At 40.0% G+C, this 17,611-nt stretch overlaps 1 protein-coding gene across 2 annotated transcripts in view; it reads left to right on the forward strand.

Annotated features, from left to right (window-relative positions):
• Positions 1-17,611, forward strand: part of ARID5B (AT-rich interaction domain 5B) — a 538,980-nt gene that overhangs the window by 447,079 nt on the left and 74,290 nt on the right. For both annotated transcript variants that reach the window (XM_086921775.1, XM_086921776.1), the window contains 2 exons: positions 3,159-3,211; positions 7,398-7,495. In XM_086921775.1, coding sequence (XP_086777901.1) covers positions 3,159-3,211; positions 7,398-7,495 — 151 coding nt within the window. The remainder of the gene's footprint in view (positions 1-3,158; positions 3,212-7,397; positions 7,496-17,611) is intronic.

The raw sequence follows: 17,611 nt of genomic DNA on the forward strand, positions 1-17,611 counted from the left end.
CTTTACTTTCTGAGGACCCATCAGAGGAATTTCTCGGAGTTTAGCCGGGAAACAATTGAATTGGAAGGAAAACATTGCACATCATCTTCCGCACACACTACTTATACTCCACTACTATCCAACCTTTTCAGTGCTATGGTCCTGTGCTTTATCATACTGTGTGATTGTGATGTAAGGTAGGCGATGACAAACTGCTAGTAAGCAAGTCTTAAAGTAAAGTTGAGCCACACAGCCTTGGAAAGCAGTGTATGTGCCGTGAAATCAAATGTGCAACGGAATATATGTAAAGAGGAATACACAACTTCACGTGATGCACTGAAATGTCTCTTTCCAGATTCAAACCATGTGTCACGTTGTAAAGAATGCAAAACGTGTATGTTTTAAATAACAATTTGAATACCAAATAGCAACTGGCACTGATTGCAACAGAATCCTGGCAAGCACGACAAACTTGTAGAACCACAGATGATTACATTGTTTGCCTGAACGAGGCCTGCTCAAAATAGACATAAAATGAATGTGCTGTGAACAGCTTTGTTGCATTACGCACAGATTCTGCTTAAACGAATGCCTAAGCAAATCTGTTAATGGCTTTGAAGCAGTACAAGGGTCAGAGATGCTTTCGAAAGGCGTTGTGTCAAAGGGCCTTGTTTACTATTTCTGCACGCACGTAAGTACCACGGGCGGATGAATTCAAGTATGCCCTGCAGAAATGGGCACAAATTCTTAAGTGATATCCGGAGATGAGCCAGTGCAGAGTTTATGGCGCGGCGCTAACTGGGGCACCCGACGCTATATACTGTGAGTTTGCTGCCTGTGTGTTTTAGAGCAGGCACGCAGCTCTGACAATAAATTATGCATTGAAAAACTGCTGCTCTGTACATAAAAAAGCCCTGCGTGCTTTCCACCAGAGGCATCACGGGGAGTGACATTTAAATATACCTTATGAACACAGATATGTCAGCACTGTAACTTAATGGGTTGCCTGCATCATCTAATTAGGCGGAAAGGCCTTTGGATTTGATAGGGTGTACATTTGTCAGAAAATCAGTTCCTCGTTTCCTTAAAAAGCTACGGTGGAAAAATGTGTGTGGTTTGGTACCCCCTTCTCCCCGAATCAGCTTTGGTGACAAGCAGATTTAGAATTTTGTACAGTGACACTGTCTTATAAGTAGCACTTTTACATATATCACATCCCTTGGATGGGTATTGCTCTCAGTGTCTTTCTTTCCGAGGTTGAGACCTTTCTTCATTCAGAAGAAGGATTTATTTTTATGCTTTTTAGGAATTTGTATAGTGTTCCTATTGCCAGTAAAGGGTGTGTATCTTTGGTGTAGCAGGTGCAGAGGCACTGAGGCCAAGAGGTATGGGGAGAACTGCATCCATCCCATCCATACTTTGGCTGTCGTTTTGTACCCATCTGGGTAGAAAAGGGCAATTTTTGTTGCTTATTTAAAGGCCTACAATGCAGCTATCAACAAAGTGATGTAAAGAAAGCTTAAGATACTCCAAACCTCTATGGAGTTCTCAGGGCTGCATTCCTGGCCTTTGTTGTTCACCCACGTATGACTGCAGACAGATTCGGACAAGCAAATCAGTCTTGGCCCTGTTCCAACAGCAAAAGTTCATCTTGAACTGTCAGTCTAGGTCCCCTCAGTACAGGAACACACACAGCCGAGATTCTCTTTCAGGCTGTTAGGCCTTGTCTGTGAAGTATAGCCTGAGTCCTGTGGCACAGTGTGCTCAGTACCCGGGTCTTGGCTGACCTCTTACACCTAAGGTGTCAGCTCCAGCAAACAACAATGTGATGGGTGGAATTCTGGAATTGCCCATTGGTCACCATTGTGTGGCGCATTCCTGGCCGTCATTTTTCCCACTATGCCACTCTAGATAGAGATCAGTCTGGAAATCTATCTTGGTCCTGCAACAATAGGACCAGTCCAACCCAACTGCCAGGCTAGGTGTCCTCTAGACAGGCATACTAGTACCCTCACACCGGTTTTGTCTTTAGGGCCTATGGCTCCTTGTGCACACCATTGTTGTCAGTTCCTCATGGTTTACTTGAGGAATTTTGAAACTGCTTTTTTGTTTTGTTATGTGGTTTGGAAATTGTAGAGTGGTCACCAGCACCTTGGCACCAGTTCATTTGCAGTAGTGTTTCATGGCTTGCAGCCCTTTCTCCTATGACCCACGTCAGCTATAATGATGTAGTTTGCTTTTTTTCTGGCCTTGATGGATCGCTGAGGGTGAAAAGTCGTGCACTCCTCCAGAGGATATATGGGTACATTTTTTTGCCTTCCTATTGTAGGTGTGCTACTTTTCTGATTTTTCTTTAATTGTGTGTGGCGGTTCTATTATCTGCCTTAGGTAAATATTAACTCTGATAAGAGAAGCTTTAATTATAGGCTGCTTGGCCCCTTAAGCTGTGAGCCATATGATGATAGTGTGATGAATCATGGGAGTGTTGACTCAACTGTGACACCATACCCACTCTTCAATTAAGCAATTGAATTTTGTGAAATCACTTTCCTACAAAGAGCTATTGTGCAGACTGTAGGTCTCCAACACGTGAGTCAAAACCCAACTGAGTGCCAGAATGTTAATGAGTAATAATTAAAGTACCATGGTGCAAAGTAATGAGAGGCGAAACTTGTGAATCCAGCGGAAGTGAAAAAAGTAGTTTTTACAGTTGCGAGCAGGCATGTCAAGTTTCTGGTTTGTGGAAATCAGAAAAATGCAAATGACTTTTAAAGGTATACCAGCAGGAACATATGTGGGCATGCTGTTACTCATCTTGAAGCCTTTGTTGTGGCAATGCACTTCTCACATGCACAACAAAAATAATTGCTTGCCCGGGTTACTTAAAACAGAGCACTAGTTCGAGAAAGATTACAGTACTTTCCCTGCAGCATAGTTTTTATTTTTCTTTAGTTTTCAAACTCTGCTTTCCAAAGGGATCTTATATTGTTCACTTTTATTAAAGTGTGTTCTGTTAATTTGATATTATTCCTGGAACTGCGCCACTGACTAAAAACATCGCCTCGATAAAAAGATATTGTGTGTGTTTTTTTTCAAATGGAAAATGTTGAATGTGCTTTTGTTATGAACCACTGTGGCTAATGCAATGCTTATCTAAACACTTATTGTCCCTCTAACAGTTAACCTTTGGACTATGTTTCAAGCTGCTCAAAAACTGGGAGGATATGAAACAGTAAGTGTTTAAGTGACTTAAAAATTAATTGTGCAATGTAACGCTCCCTTGTTTGACAGGAATGGGGTTGATGCAAAGGCAAACAGTCATTTGGAATAGCTGAACACATCAGAGGTTTCTTGAACCCGCTCCACAGCCGGGCTCAATTAGTTCCAGCTTTCCAGAATTGTAAACTCGTCATAGGCCTACCAGTGGAAAACACATGTAACTCTTCCCTGTCAAGGAAATTAGTTGGGGCTGTAATTTTTTCCCATGTTGAGAAACGGCTATTATTGTGCGGCCAGCCAAGATTGTATAAAAGTCATTTCGCTTGGCAGCATACCTGACATCTGTTCTCGTCTCATATGAGAAATGTATTAAAAGCCTTCCGACGTAATCGCGATTACCCATTAAGGAATGGTGTGATGCACGAGCCTGCTTTATGGCCGGCGTTAGAGCCGTCTCATATCAAGGTCAGCGGCAAACAAACAGGAAGCAATCAAGCAAGCGCAGAAAATGCTTTGACACTGTTTATCTCTTAATTGTATCTGACATAAGCAGTTTATTTTTAGCTTCCAGGAACATTCGATGGCCGTGCACTGTACGGTACAGTATGTACTGGGAAACCATTGATATGTTTGAGCAAGCAGTCTAGATTGAAATCTGCAAAAAAAAGAGAAGACCCGCTTCAATGCAGCGCGCAGATGACATCTGTAATATAAAAACAGAACAAAAGGCAATTGACACAGGGAGATTGCGTCAGTGGAAATATTTCCGTACACACAGCGATCTGATTACTCTCCGCGGCTGCTGCTGCAATCAAAAGAGCTGAATTAATTCTTGAAACATAATCTCGAGCATCTCTTTATGGAAGTAATTTATTTAGAGCGGAATAGCTTGGGTCTATTGTTGCGCGAGACATATGGAGGTTGTGCTGTGCACTCTGATGCTGGCGCACACAAATGCCCCTTTAACAACAATGCATTTGCTTGGTCGAGGGCCACGGCGAACATTATGACAATATGGTTTAGTTTTCCCTCAATTAATTATAATTAGGAAATATAAAATGAAGCCTGATGGAAACAGAGGCTGCATGGAATTCAAAGGCTGGTTAAGTATTGCCTGATAACATGAACTGTTATTGTTCAGAAGTACAATAATACAAAATGAAGTAAATATCACATAAGGGCTGAATGTCCTGCACCCTTCGGAAATGGAGTGGTACCAAATAACTCTGCAATCTGCAATTATATATAGATGTCTCGTTTGCTTGTATGGATATTATGCTGGCCTTGAGCATTAAACAAGCATTGAAATCTACATAGTGAATACAAAAATGAGAGATTCTGTTTTGAATTTTAATCCACAGGTGACACAACTTAGATTTATAGGTTTAAAGATCAACAAAGAACAGTGTTTTTACATCTTTCCCCATTTCAAATAGTTTAAAGCACATCAAAGCAAAAGCTACATTCTTAAACACAAAATCAAATAATGAAAAATTTAGACGTTTTAGGAAAATATTATTGTGCTTCTATTTGGGTTATTTTTTAATGCGAGCGAACGATATATTTGCAGGTTCTGTAAATTCTATCCACACAGATGGCCTTATAAATTAGTTAAATTAGTGTATGTTAACTTACATTTATTTTATATGTGGGATTAAAAATATATATCTTTAACTGCCAAATGATCATTCCTCTGGTATTTTTTCAGCACCACATTAAAAGATAACTCGTAACAGTATGGCTTCTGTGCCATACCTCTCAATTTGATTCTGTGTGATTCTAACAAACGAACCTGGGTTCTGGGGTGAAGGTTTGGATCGAGAGAGGGATGGGAGGAGGCTAGAGTGTTTATGCTGGGCAAACTCTCTACCACATACATTTTGCTGTGTAGGTTATCGAGAGAGAGGGTGTTCCACTCTCAAGCTACTGTTGTGTAGGCTCCCTTTGTTTAATTTAACTGAAAGCCTGTTTTAAGTTGTGCTGGTCAATTTATATACACTCTGCATTATCTCCATTATTTTCAACTAGGCCAGAGTGAAGTGGACCATGAGAATTAACTTAACAGTGTATTGTCATAAGATAAAGAAAGTTTTGCAACCCATACTATATTGAGAATGTTGATGGGCCTGCTCTGATTTTTAAAATGTTACTCAAGAGTGCCCAACAATCTGCACATGCACAGAGGGTCCTCCAAGGTTTTTGACATTCATTCAGAAGAGCCGAGCGCTCAGCTGGTCACCTGTACACACAACTGTGTCCTCAACATTAGTGCAGAGTGGAACTGCCCCATGGGAGTCTAGAGACACTGACCGCTGGTGACATTTTAGGTACACTTGAAGGACACTCGCTTTTTTGTCTGTATTTCTTTAAGTAGTGAGTGGTCTGATGACCCGCATTCTATTAACTGGGACTTTCATTCTCCCTACAAGATGGTAGTCCCAATGAACAGAATTGGTAGGGTCAGCAGTGGGTCTCAACTAGCAGGATAGAAAACTTGCAGTAGAATGGGAGATAGCTTTCCATCGTGGTCAATGGTTACAGTAATTATGAGGACTCCCCAAATGGTCAGAAGCCCAAGGTCATTGGGTCCTTCCACTGAGCCCACAAACTCAACACGGACAAAGATGACCAGAATCAGCCCAAGATGGTTGCTTCATCAAAGGGGTGAAAGGCTACATAAAGCAAGACAGCTCAGAGTGGCCCACATTGCCACAAAGTGAGAAACAGGAAATCCGGCTGCAAAGAGCATGGTAAATAGATAGGTGGAGAATGTACAGGACAGCATCAAAGTGGTGGTTGTGAGCTTGCTAATTGGTATTGGAGCCTTGCCATCATTCTTTGTGAAATTTTCTCATGTCCTTAGCAAAGTCCACGCTTTATAAAGTAAATGACAGAAGTAAGTGGATTATCCAGCTGGCTGTTCAGTAACACCTGAAGCCAGGGAACACCGGTGGTAAATTGTGCTACCATTAAGAATACTAACAAGGAACACTAACTGCCTGAGAACCCAGAGGGTTCATAGTTCATGCTGATGGTCACACCTGCTTCATTTTAGGAGACCGTACAGTTAAGTTACTCGCTGGTTAATAACCAGCCGACCACCTCACTGAAAAATACCTTTATTCTCCAGGCCAAGTTCTCCTTTAACTATTCTATCGTGATTGGCACACGAAGAAAAAAATATGAGAACTATGAGTGGTTACATATGTATGCACATTACATACAAAGACAAAAGGAAATCTAAAAGAATCACATGCAGTCTAATGTTTCAACTCAGTATTTTCACAACTTAATGCACCTCCCATGATTTCTGCAATTTGAATCATCTGAAAAGTGTTTTCCCTAGTGGGTGACAGCTGATTATCGTGACCTCCAAAGTGAGCTCCTGAGTGGTCCAATTTGGTCACTAGCCTTTCTTTGGGTATCACAGGACAACATTCTGACCTACAACCTGTCATACGTACAGGACAGAATGATACTCTGGGAGGATACTCATAAACTCAAAATGGAATTCTTTGATCACTATTTGAATATGATAATATGAAATGAACTTGTAGATTGTTGGAACGGTTGTATGCCACGGTGCCACCAGAGATCATATATATATCTGCCCTTTGAGTAAAAGGTTTCATGATTTGCCCAGTGTCTCATGCTGTATCTCAAAAACTGCACTTGTAGGAAAGAAGAGACACAAAAACTGAGGCATGACTAAACAGCTTTGCGTGTGGAGCGGTCGACGTTCCCTGGCATTCTAAATTATGTTAAAATATTATTGCCACTTGGATGCCTGTATGCCTTTGACTTTCTGGCAGAAGATAACCTTTGTCATCGAGTAGTGAGCAAAGGATATTCCAATGATAGGATGCCGAACGTCTGTAGAAACAAAGAAACTGTAGCCACATAGAACACATAACCTTCTTACAAGGGGTTCACATAATGACAGAGGGTGCGGCAGAAGAAAACAGGGAATGTCTTTGGCAAATAATTTCTGAACACATTAGCATTCTCAGAATAATTTTAATTGTAAACATTTGGAAAACAAAAATGAAAGTTATTTTCCTTACAGTTAGATCAAAACACGTTGTTTATAACGTATGATGTCTTGAAGGAGATAACATGCCTTTGCTTATGCTGTGTGAAAGTGTTGCTTAAGCTCCTAAAATGCTACATTCAAGTTCCTCTTATTTTTATTTTACCAGATTACCGCCCGTCGACAATGGAAACATGTCTATGATGAATTAGGTGGTAACCCTGGAAGTACCAGTGCTGCTACATGTACTCGCAGGCATTACGAACGGTAAATTACCATAACCATACATGACAGCCTTCAGGACACTCATGTATTTTGGATGTATTTTGCTAATAATCTCATTCATTTCAAACACTGACATGTCCATTATAGAACTGTAAACACATTGAAACTTGTTACTATCTTAGTGAACAATGGTCTCGAAAATCTTTAATGTACAAAAAGAGGTATTGAGTATTTTATTTATAAAATAATGTCACTTTACAATCTTTTTTTCTGACTTGGCACATTATTTTGTTGCCCTTTTGCTCTTGTGCAGTGTAGCTCCTATTCCCCTATGATTAGCTATGTCTATGCATTCCATATATACTGTGTCATAAATAAAACACTCTTCAGTATTTTGTTCCGTATTTTTGCACATGTGTATTTCTTATAAAAAGCAGCACATCAGATACATTGTTTGTTTAGTAGTACCAAAAAAGAGACATTTGACAATCACAATAGTTGCCAAATTAAGAGATTAGAAATTTAAACAAAATAAAAAAATGAAAAGCAAAAAAATCTGCCCAAGGAAAAACTCTTGTTTCTTAGATTTTGGACTACATTTTGTTGGACTAATGTTAATGGCTGTGAATGTTAAAACTTGTCCCATTAGTCCTCGTCCAGTTAATATGATTGCTGTGGTTCCTAGGAGCATCCTGCACAAGTGAGTGCATTCCTATCTAAGGCCCTGATTATGATGTTGGGCAGTCAGATCACCCACAGGCCATCGGCGGCGGTCCGACTGCCGTTTATGACACTGGCGGTCCAACCCTAATTTGTCAGACGCAAGACCGCTGATTCCACCAGTATCATAGTTCCCGATGGTGGAGCGGTCGGAGCAGCATCCTACAATGGTGGGTTTGCCGAGGCAGGAACCACCGTCGGGATTGGAACCCCACCATGAAAATGTTGTCGCAAAGGGATATGGGGCACACCAAACAGGGCCGCCTGCCATCATAGGCCACCTAAAGGGGGTCCTGGGGGCGCATGTAGTGCCCCCACACACCCCTATGCACCCTCTGCCATGCACAACATGGTGCATGGCACACAATGCACAGACATGCAGAAGGTGCTGCACCATGGTGGCATCTGCTGTGGCCCTTCTAAATTGCCGAGCCATGCTGCCGTAGTGAGACCGCGGACTTTCCAGTTGCCAGCCCAGCGGTCATATCCTAATATGGCGGTAGACCGCAACATGCTCGTCGGGCGGTCTGCCTCAATAGCGGCTTGCAGTCCAACCGATGGGCATCGTAGTGAAACCGTAAGTCTGTTTTCTCTGAATACGGTGTAGAGTTTTTTGTTCCATTTATAAGGCTCAGAGTTTTTGGAATCTCTATGCTAATATGCTTGTCCTAGGGATCAGACATTTGAGTACTGCTGTGAATGTGAAATTGAGATAGATTCACCGCAGTAGTGATCTTTTTGTTTGGTTGAGGCTCTTTTTAATCCGGTTTACACGTCTTCAGCCCATGTATGACATTGGATAGAAGTCACTGCAACATGTGTGGCCAGTTTGTGAGACTCTTCGTTTTTATAATCGTCCTAGCAAAGTGAGTGCCTCTAAAATAGACCTTTTCCATATAGAGCTCTAGCTTGTGCACACCTATGTGTCCTTCTGTGTCCTTCTGTTTATGTGACTTGTGACTTGATATTTGTATACTTCAATATTAGTCTTTTGGTTCTGTGGCTGTGACATTGCCATATCAGTAGCTGCATCATTCCTTTGATTTAGGCTGTTGTGCTGCCAGTGGAGTTTCTGTTAATCAGGATTCAGCATCAGAAGTGTTTCTTCAGTTTCTGTGGTTCAGAGGTATACGCTTGCCTTTAATTTGCATATTAGTTAGACCTCCAGTTACTGTTTATTTCTGTGATCTTGGTTTCATGTTTGCTAGACTTGATTGTATTTCTGATGCTCCAATGTGTGCATGTGCATCTTAGGTTTGAAGGGCCCAGGGCTAATGAATATTTTATTTGATGTGTCATTACTGATCCGGTATTTCTTGTGAGGACTAGAAAAATGTAGCTTCACAGAATTTGAGCTTTATGTGTAATTTAACTAGCATGCACAGAATGTGCTGTACTGCTTAAACTCGGACCCAGAGATTTTCCTGCAGCCCTAGTTTGCCTCCAAAAAGAGTAATTTGGTGCATTCCTATGGGAGGGCTAGATGGTCCGGATAATGCATTATAAATGAAGTCAACATTCTTAGTGTTGTAACTTCGTGGGTGATGGCAAACAATTGCAATTTCTTTCTTTCATATATCTGCAATTCTAAATCTAGACCTGATTGAACGAGGTGCAAGTGGTACAAAAAGTCCAGAAAAATATGGAAAATGAATAGAATAATCACATTTTCCCAATGGTTTGTGAGTGTTGAAATCCTCACTAGGAGTGACTTTTTTGTGACATTCTATACATTTCCTATCCTTGCATATAAGGGTTTTCCACACTACAGAGACCTTTCACCAGTAGGCATAGAGAACTAGCTATGTTATTAAAACTTTACTCAAATCATAATTTCCCTCTAGTACACCTGTGCGTTTTTTGAACGAGTAGACAGCTGTGAATGTGCATCTAGATTTATGACTTTCTTGTGTACAAGGCCTGTAGGCTTTAATGTGCATGTAAGAATACTGGAATCTTTAAACTAAGTTCTTTTGGCGATGGTCTTAATTTAAAATATTGGGAAATAAAACTTTGGAAGCGCAAGGGACATAGTTTATCTAAAGAGAAATATTCTGATAAGTGAACTATGTTCTCTGGAAGTGGGTGAGCCTGGAGCCAGGAAAAAGCAGCGATTTGCTGCAGTTGCTGTGTAATCCACCATCAGGTGAACAATTTAAAGTATGCAACAAAAATAATTATTTGAAGCTCAACCAGATAAAGCTGCTGGAAAGGTGTAGATGGAGTTCCTGATGATTGGTTTAATGAGGCCCTAAAGCAGTGAGAATTATAATCAGGTGGTGGTAAAGTCCTCAGTTGATGGAATTGGGGAAATAGCTTTTGCTAGAACCAGAAAACACAAACTTTGTATTGTTAATTCTAATTCAAATAGAGTGGGATCAATATCTTTCATAAAAATGTTGTTTGCCTATTCTTGACATTTCATGTTAACATCAGTATTTGCATAGCAGCAGCATTTCATGAGGACGTTATTTGGAAGGGTCTCAGTTATTTTGCACCTCGTAATAATATCTGAGATCTTGAATCTTAGTTTGTCCTAGTGAGATTTACAATGAGAGACACTACTGTATGTTTCCTCCTGAAGTTTATTTCTGCAATTATCAATCTCACTCTGGTAGCCATTTCACCTTTCCTTGTAAGAGAAAGAGCAGGAAGGCACATGAACTCCAGAAATCCATCAACTGCTTTGTGGTTTGGTTCCCCCTTCCTATCCCAACCCACTTGGGTGACCCCGCTTGCCTGGAAGGGCACATCGTTCTATGGAATCTTCTATCGGGGGCTGGGTACTTCCCTATCCCTCATAAACAAGCCTTTTAAAAAAATAATTTTACATAGCGCAAACTAGACCCACGACAGGTTTCAGAGCGCTTTACATGAGCACCAGTTTTGTTACATAAGGACACATTCATTTTTTGTTTTTGTTAGGCACGTTGAGATTACGTGATTTGCCCAGAATCACAGGATGTTGAGCATCGTTGCAGAGACTCTAACCCGGTTCCCCAGCTTAGAGGTCGACCGCTCTAGCCCTAAGGTTACATCCTCTCCCCTCTTCTTTCCCTCTACTTCTATTGGTCTGCTACCTTAAAGTATGTATCCCATTTCTGCAAATTAAATATGCCTGGGAGTGAGGTTTTGCCTGTTCCTCATCTTGGCGCATTTAGTTTCTTCTCCTTTTAGTTCAGACTTGAATCCAGGCTTTGGCTTTCTCATTTACAGCTTTTAGACTTTCTTAGCATCTATTGTTTTCTGGATAGCTTACATGCGCCTCTTTGCATTGTAGCCATGCCACCTGCTGGTCTCCCCAGTCCTTCCTGCAACTCTACCTCCTGCACCTGAGCTATGCTTTGCCCAGTGCTGGCTCTGCGGATGCTAACATCTACTCTGGCACCCCTGAGCCGCTGCACACCCTACCACAGCTGACTCCACCAGGCCAGTGAAAATGTGGGGAATTTTACTATCCTGCATTTTGCCTTGACCCAATTTTTCTTGGGCAATATTTACACATGATTTCAGGATGGGAAATACAATATGAATGCTTAATTTGCCCTTTTCCCACTCATTTCCAGAACACACTACTGCAGAAAAACAGCCCACCTAGGGGATTTTTGGCAGTTCTACTTTTCATGTGCAACTGTAGAAGTTTGTGGCTACCAGGATTGATCGTTTGGTTTGAAGACAGCTCTTTATGTTCATGAGTTCTGAGAGTAAAGAACATGGATCTCTTTTAGGGTATTTAGAGTCAGTGGTACCAGTGTTTGGGGGTGTTGAGCCATTTTAAGGGATTTTTGGGATTCTTGGAAGTAGGAAAAATATGATTTCAGAGCGATTAGGGTCATTTTCAGTTTCAGGAAGATTACAACCGAGTTGGAGAGAGACTACTACCCCCTGGTTCATGGAGACTTTAGCTATCTGTAATATAACCTCTGCCACAGCTGCTGCTTTCTGTGACAGACAGGATCAGCTTATTTTAGTCATGTATATTGTTTTTATTTCCAGGAAGAGCAACATGCACTTACTCTGCATGCTCTGCATTATCAACTGTTTCCTCTTTTTGTGCAGTGAATTGTGTTGCCAGTAAATTCTTTTGTTTTGATTCTAGGAAAGGTAGCTAATGTTTCAGTAAATGATGTTCAAAAATTGTTTTGAAAGCATTTCCTTTAATAATGAGTATAATAATGAAAGTGCATCCACTCAAAAGAATGGATGGATGTTTTTACTTAAAGAACAGATCAATATGTGTTTTGGCAAGGAAAGCATTTTTACCACTGCAGGCTTAAACAGTTTGTGCCCGCCTACGAGCTCTATTAATTTGTATTGCCACATGTTTTGCAGGTAAACTTTGCCTGGATACTTATTCATGTCTTTCAGATGTGATAATAAATTGTAGTCTTTTGGCCAAACTCCCATTAGTATGTGTGATGAATAGATCAATAACAATAAAAACATTAATATTCACACATACCCACGCCACTGACTGATGTCATTTGAAACTGTTGTGGCATTAATAGCAATCCCAAATTTCACCAAACGAGCAGGCAAAACAAACAAGCCCTATTATATGAGGTTTTTTTTCTGATCTTTATTTGAAAAAATTTAACAAAATGTTGCATTTAAAAGTGTAATTTACTCATAATGTGGCCTAAAAGGCATACAGTTGCATAAAATATTCAAATACTTTCACGATATGTCAATCACGTTTGACCCTCCTGTGGGGCCGAGGGGAAATCCACCTCCCCAAGAAACCTGATAAATTGTTGTAAAATTATGCATTTTCAGCAAATACCTCCTAAAGTTGAGTAGCAATCCAGGGCTATTAGAGATAGCTTAAAAAATGTGGCATGGTACAACAGGCAGTTTAGACTAGACCTACCGGTTCAGGACCCAGAGAGGAATATTAATACGTTCATAAAATGCTTTCTCAAAAATATGGTAAATGTCCTCAAAAGAGTCATTACATAATAGCCAGAGCAGTAAGTGCCCTGTGCCACCAGTGAAATCCCCAAAGCTATAGGACTCCAAAATTCAGCATGAATTACGATTTGTCTGATATTTCAATATATTTTGGCAGTACTGACATTTAGCACCCAGAAATAAGCGTGCCAGTTCTGTTCTGGAAAATAAATACTGTGATTTGAAATACAAGCTTTTTCTATTTTTTGAAAAAAGAGCCCAGTTCCACCTAATATAAGCTTCTTATGTTCATGAGCAAAAATTACAGCTCTATGTCCTGAAATACCTTCTTTTCACTGTTAGTAAATACACGTTTGGGCTCCAAATATTTTCTTATCAGTTTCTTCTAGCATTTATATGTGGTGCTGCCACACAATGACAAAGTCTGCTTGAAATGGCCACATGCATATTCATCACTATTGCATTGCAGAGATGCCACCATTATGCCATGGGTGATCAAAATATACTAATGATGGGAAGAAATATAACAGGACTACTATGTCAGAAATGTGCTCTTTAATTCCAAGGACTTGCAAAATATGTCATATATGACTAGCATTGTGTGAGGGGTGGGCAGCACCATACCTAGGATGTAGACCATACAAGGCTGGCTATCCTTATGCCAGCAGTTTTTACCATCATGCCAGTGCTCAAAGTACTTTCAAATGAGGCATGTAGCGCATTTCACTGCAAGGTGCAACAATATTATGTAGCATTTCTCTGACACGTGTCTTATATTATCACTCTTGCTGTACTTAAAAATACTTCGTAAGAATTACATTTCAAATACTTCCACCATCTTTCAGGTTCTAATATTTTTATGCATTTGAAAAAACTGTCTAACCTTTAAATTGAGTTATTTGCTTCAGATCTTTAAAAGTAATGACATGTTTTTCTCCAAAGAGTTATTTTATACTACTATACTGTACCAACATCAGATTTATCTCCCTGCTGACCTTCATCTGAATAAGAACCTTCATCTTGGAGAGGACTTTACTAATCCCATCAACTGCCTTGCTTAGGAAATATCAGTATTTGATACCAGCTGGATAAGCAAGAGTGGTAGATGTACAAACAACCCACCAGTGTAATCACTGTCAATCGTGAGGAGTAAAAGGTTACTCAAGATATATTGTAGTCAGTCAGTTGAGGTAAGAAGTGCTGCATTCACACAATAGAGAATTATCTTTTTTAAGTTTCTGCATTCCTAGCTATATACATTAAATGTGGATGGAAATATATGCAAGAATAGTTTTTTTTTACTTTTTCTGCACCATGTTATAACAGTTTTATGGGAGACATGTCATGAATCCTCTCATAAAACTGTCATAAAACTCATAGCACTTGCGTCCCTTTTACCCTATTTCCTACAGCTGTATAATATTGAGGTCTAGCTGTGGCCACCAGTCAACCATCATTAGGTTAGAATCAATTGGTGTGACTTTCTGTGTCATTATAATCATGGCATTCAGGGATTGAGAGTAGCAGAGGGGTGGTGGTGGGCTGTGGCAGCTAAAAGCTGCTTGAAACCCAATGTGCCTTAAAGAACACATTAATATTCTTCCCTGGGTCCTGGGCCTGTGTGGCTAGTGTAAACTGGCTGTTTGTACCATGCCCACATTTTCTAAGCTACCTCTAATAACCCTGGATTGCTACTCAATTTTAGGAAACATTTGCTGAAAATACATCATTTTATCACACTTTATCAGGTGTCTTGGAGAGGTGGAATTCCCCTTGACCCCACAGAAGGGTCAAGCTTGATTAACATATCATGGAAATATTGGAATACTTTGTGCCAATGTATGGGTTTTTGGCCACTTTATGTGTAAATGACACTTTTAGATGCACAATTTGGACCCATGTTTTCAAATAAAGTTCAGAACGAGAACCTCACCCTGTGTGTAATTCGTCTTGGTTGTTTTGCTTGCTCATCTGGTGGAATTTGGGCTTACTATTTATGTCACACCAGTTTCAAAGTACATCAGTCAGTTATGTGGGTATGTGTGAATATCAATGTTTTTTTATTATTGTTATCAATCTAGTAATCACACATACTAATAGAGTTTGGCCATAAGACTCTTATATATTCTCCTGGCTCCTCCTACAGCATGCATGGCAAACCAGAGAGACTTATGGGGAGTTTCTGAGGCCCAGGCAAAAAGAAAAGAGTTCCTGTAACTCCTGAATACCAGACATGGTAATCCGAGAGATTAAACCATAAAGGCCCAGTTTACTGCTCAAGCAGCATAAGCAGTATTTTCTTTCCCTCACTGTTTTGGATTACCGCCCAAATGTCCTTCTCACTGTCCAGTATTTAAAATCTCAGTAGAAGCAGATACCCTTCTCATAGTATCTGATCCATCTTTATTTAAAAGAGCATCACATTCTCACTGATGGCAAGAATGTTGTTGATATGATTTCTAGCACCTAGTCTTTTGTTTGTATGTTTTGTTCTAGATTCACAACCGCCATCTCTTAAAGGGGGTGTATTTTGATTGCTGACATTTGAAGAGTAATGTTGGTTAGCCTTCTGATGTGTAACCTATTGTGTATGGTGTGGGAGCCACTGGTTTGATGAATTTTAAGTAGGTCGAATTTCCTCAAACAAAGGCCTTCTTAACCCCTTCCTTGCTGCTGTCGGCCATTGGCCGACGGCAGCACTACCTCCACAGTGCTGCAGTCGGCTAATGGCTGACGCAGCCCGCCTGTGTTGCGGAAGTGCCGCACTGCGGGAAAATCGGGGCCGCAGTAAACGGGTTAAATGATGCAGTTGCAATACTAAAGTTGCAGGTGTATGAAACATGGATTTTTCATACAATCTGTGGTCAAGAGAAATGCATTTTAGGGTAGCAACTTTGTAGGATCATGCCTATGAAGTGTTTGATTCCGCATTAAGTAACACATGTCTCTCACTCGCTCTCTCTCTCTCAATATATATATATATATATATATATATATATATATATATATATATATATATATATATATATATATATATATATATATATATATATATATATATAATTTGTAAAAGAATGAGTGGATTAGTTAATACATTTACACCATCAAAAGTGAAGGAACTTCATTGAGAAAGGTTCTGCTTTCATGCCAACTCTTTTTGTAATTCTGTACTGATGATTTGTCTCTAATACTGTCAAAAGCTGCAGATTTGTAGAACAATTCCAAAGTTATTTGCAAAACAAAAATGCATCATGAATGCAAATCTGACGTGTGTGTGTGTTGTACACACTAGCACATCTCTATAAAAAGAGCTAATGCAGTTTCATAACTTGACGTTATCCTGTGATTGAAGGCTTAACATATTTATTATAAGGATGGGTGCCGATGTAAGTAAGTAATTGCTGCAAAAATGCTGAATTCGCATTTTCTAAAACAGACACATGGTGAAAATGTGGTTCCTGCCTCATTACATTATCTAAACCGCTGTTCTTTTTAGTATTGGGGAGTGAATCTGCTGCTGGTATTTGTCTTGCGTTGCACTTGCCCAGCAAGGGGAAAGGACTAAGACTTGGGAGTAAGGTATGATAATTAAAGAGGAAGCAATTTCGCAGCAAAAAAACAATTTTGACACCGTGCATTCCAAAGTGTATTTTGCATACATTATTTTAGGAAGTGGCCTTTTATTTGACCCGTTAAATCGAATAATAGACACAGTATTCTGACCTACAAGACCTAGCATTTCCAGCAGTGTTAATTTACCGGCGGAATAAAAATTATTTGCTAATTCTGTATCCTGGAATAGTCAATGCTTCAAACTAAACACATTTAATTTTCTAAATGCTTAAGTCACTGAGAGATAAATCGACATGGTTGTTTGCAGGGCATAAATGTGAGAAAGAACGTTGGACATCTTTCTTAACCTGGCACACAAATAGTTTTTCTTTTTGGCACCAAAGGCGAATTTCTTCTTTATTCACTGTAACTTGCAAATCAGCCTTCCCAATAATATTAAAATGCATTAACTGTGCTGGTGGGAAGCATTCGTTTGGGTGCCTCGTTTTTAATTTAACACTGCATGACATCCAGCTTGGCACAAGATATTAGGAAATTGTGATGCACCCTCCACTTTATTGTTCACAACTAGCGCAGGTGAAAAGTTTGACAAAGTACAGGATCTTACAGTAATCTCCAAGTGGTACATTCCCTTTCACACTCATCTGCCATAACCGTTGTGTAGCCTTACTAATGTTTGCAGTAATGTGCAGGGCAGAATAATATACTGGCAGCGATTTGCATTTCTGGAATGTTTTTGAGTAAAAAAAAAAAAAAGTTTCCTGCCCACACAGTATTCAGTCTAATATTTACCGAGTGTAACAGATCAATGCTTATTCTTCCAAGGTCATCTGTGGCTCCTTCTGTTCCACCCTCACTCCTTCACTGTTCCCCGTCCTTTTTTTTTTTCATCTATATTTCTTTTTTTCAGGAGACCAGACAATGTCAAATACAGTTTACTGCTTGGCCGTTCTG

Source organism: Lissotriton vulgaris, chromosome 5, assembly GCF_964263255.1.
Source record: "Lissotriton vulgaris chromosome 5, aLisVul1.2, whole genome shotgun sequence".
Classification (NCBI taxonomy): Eukaryota; Metazoa; Chordata; class Amphibia; order Caudata; family Salamandridae; genus Lissotriton; species Lissotriton vulgaris.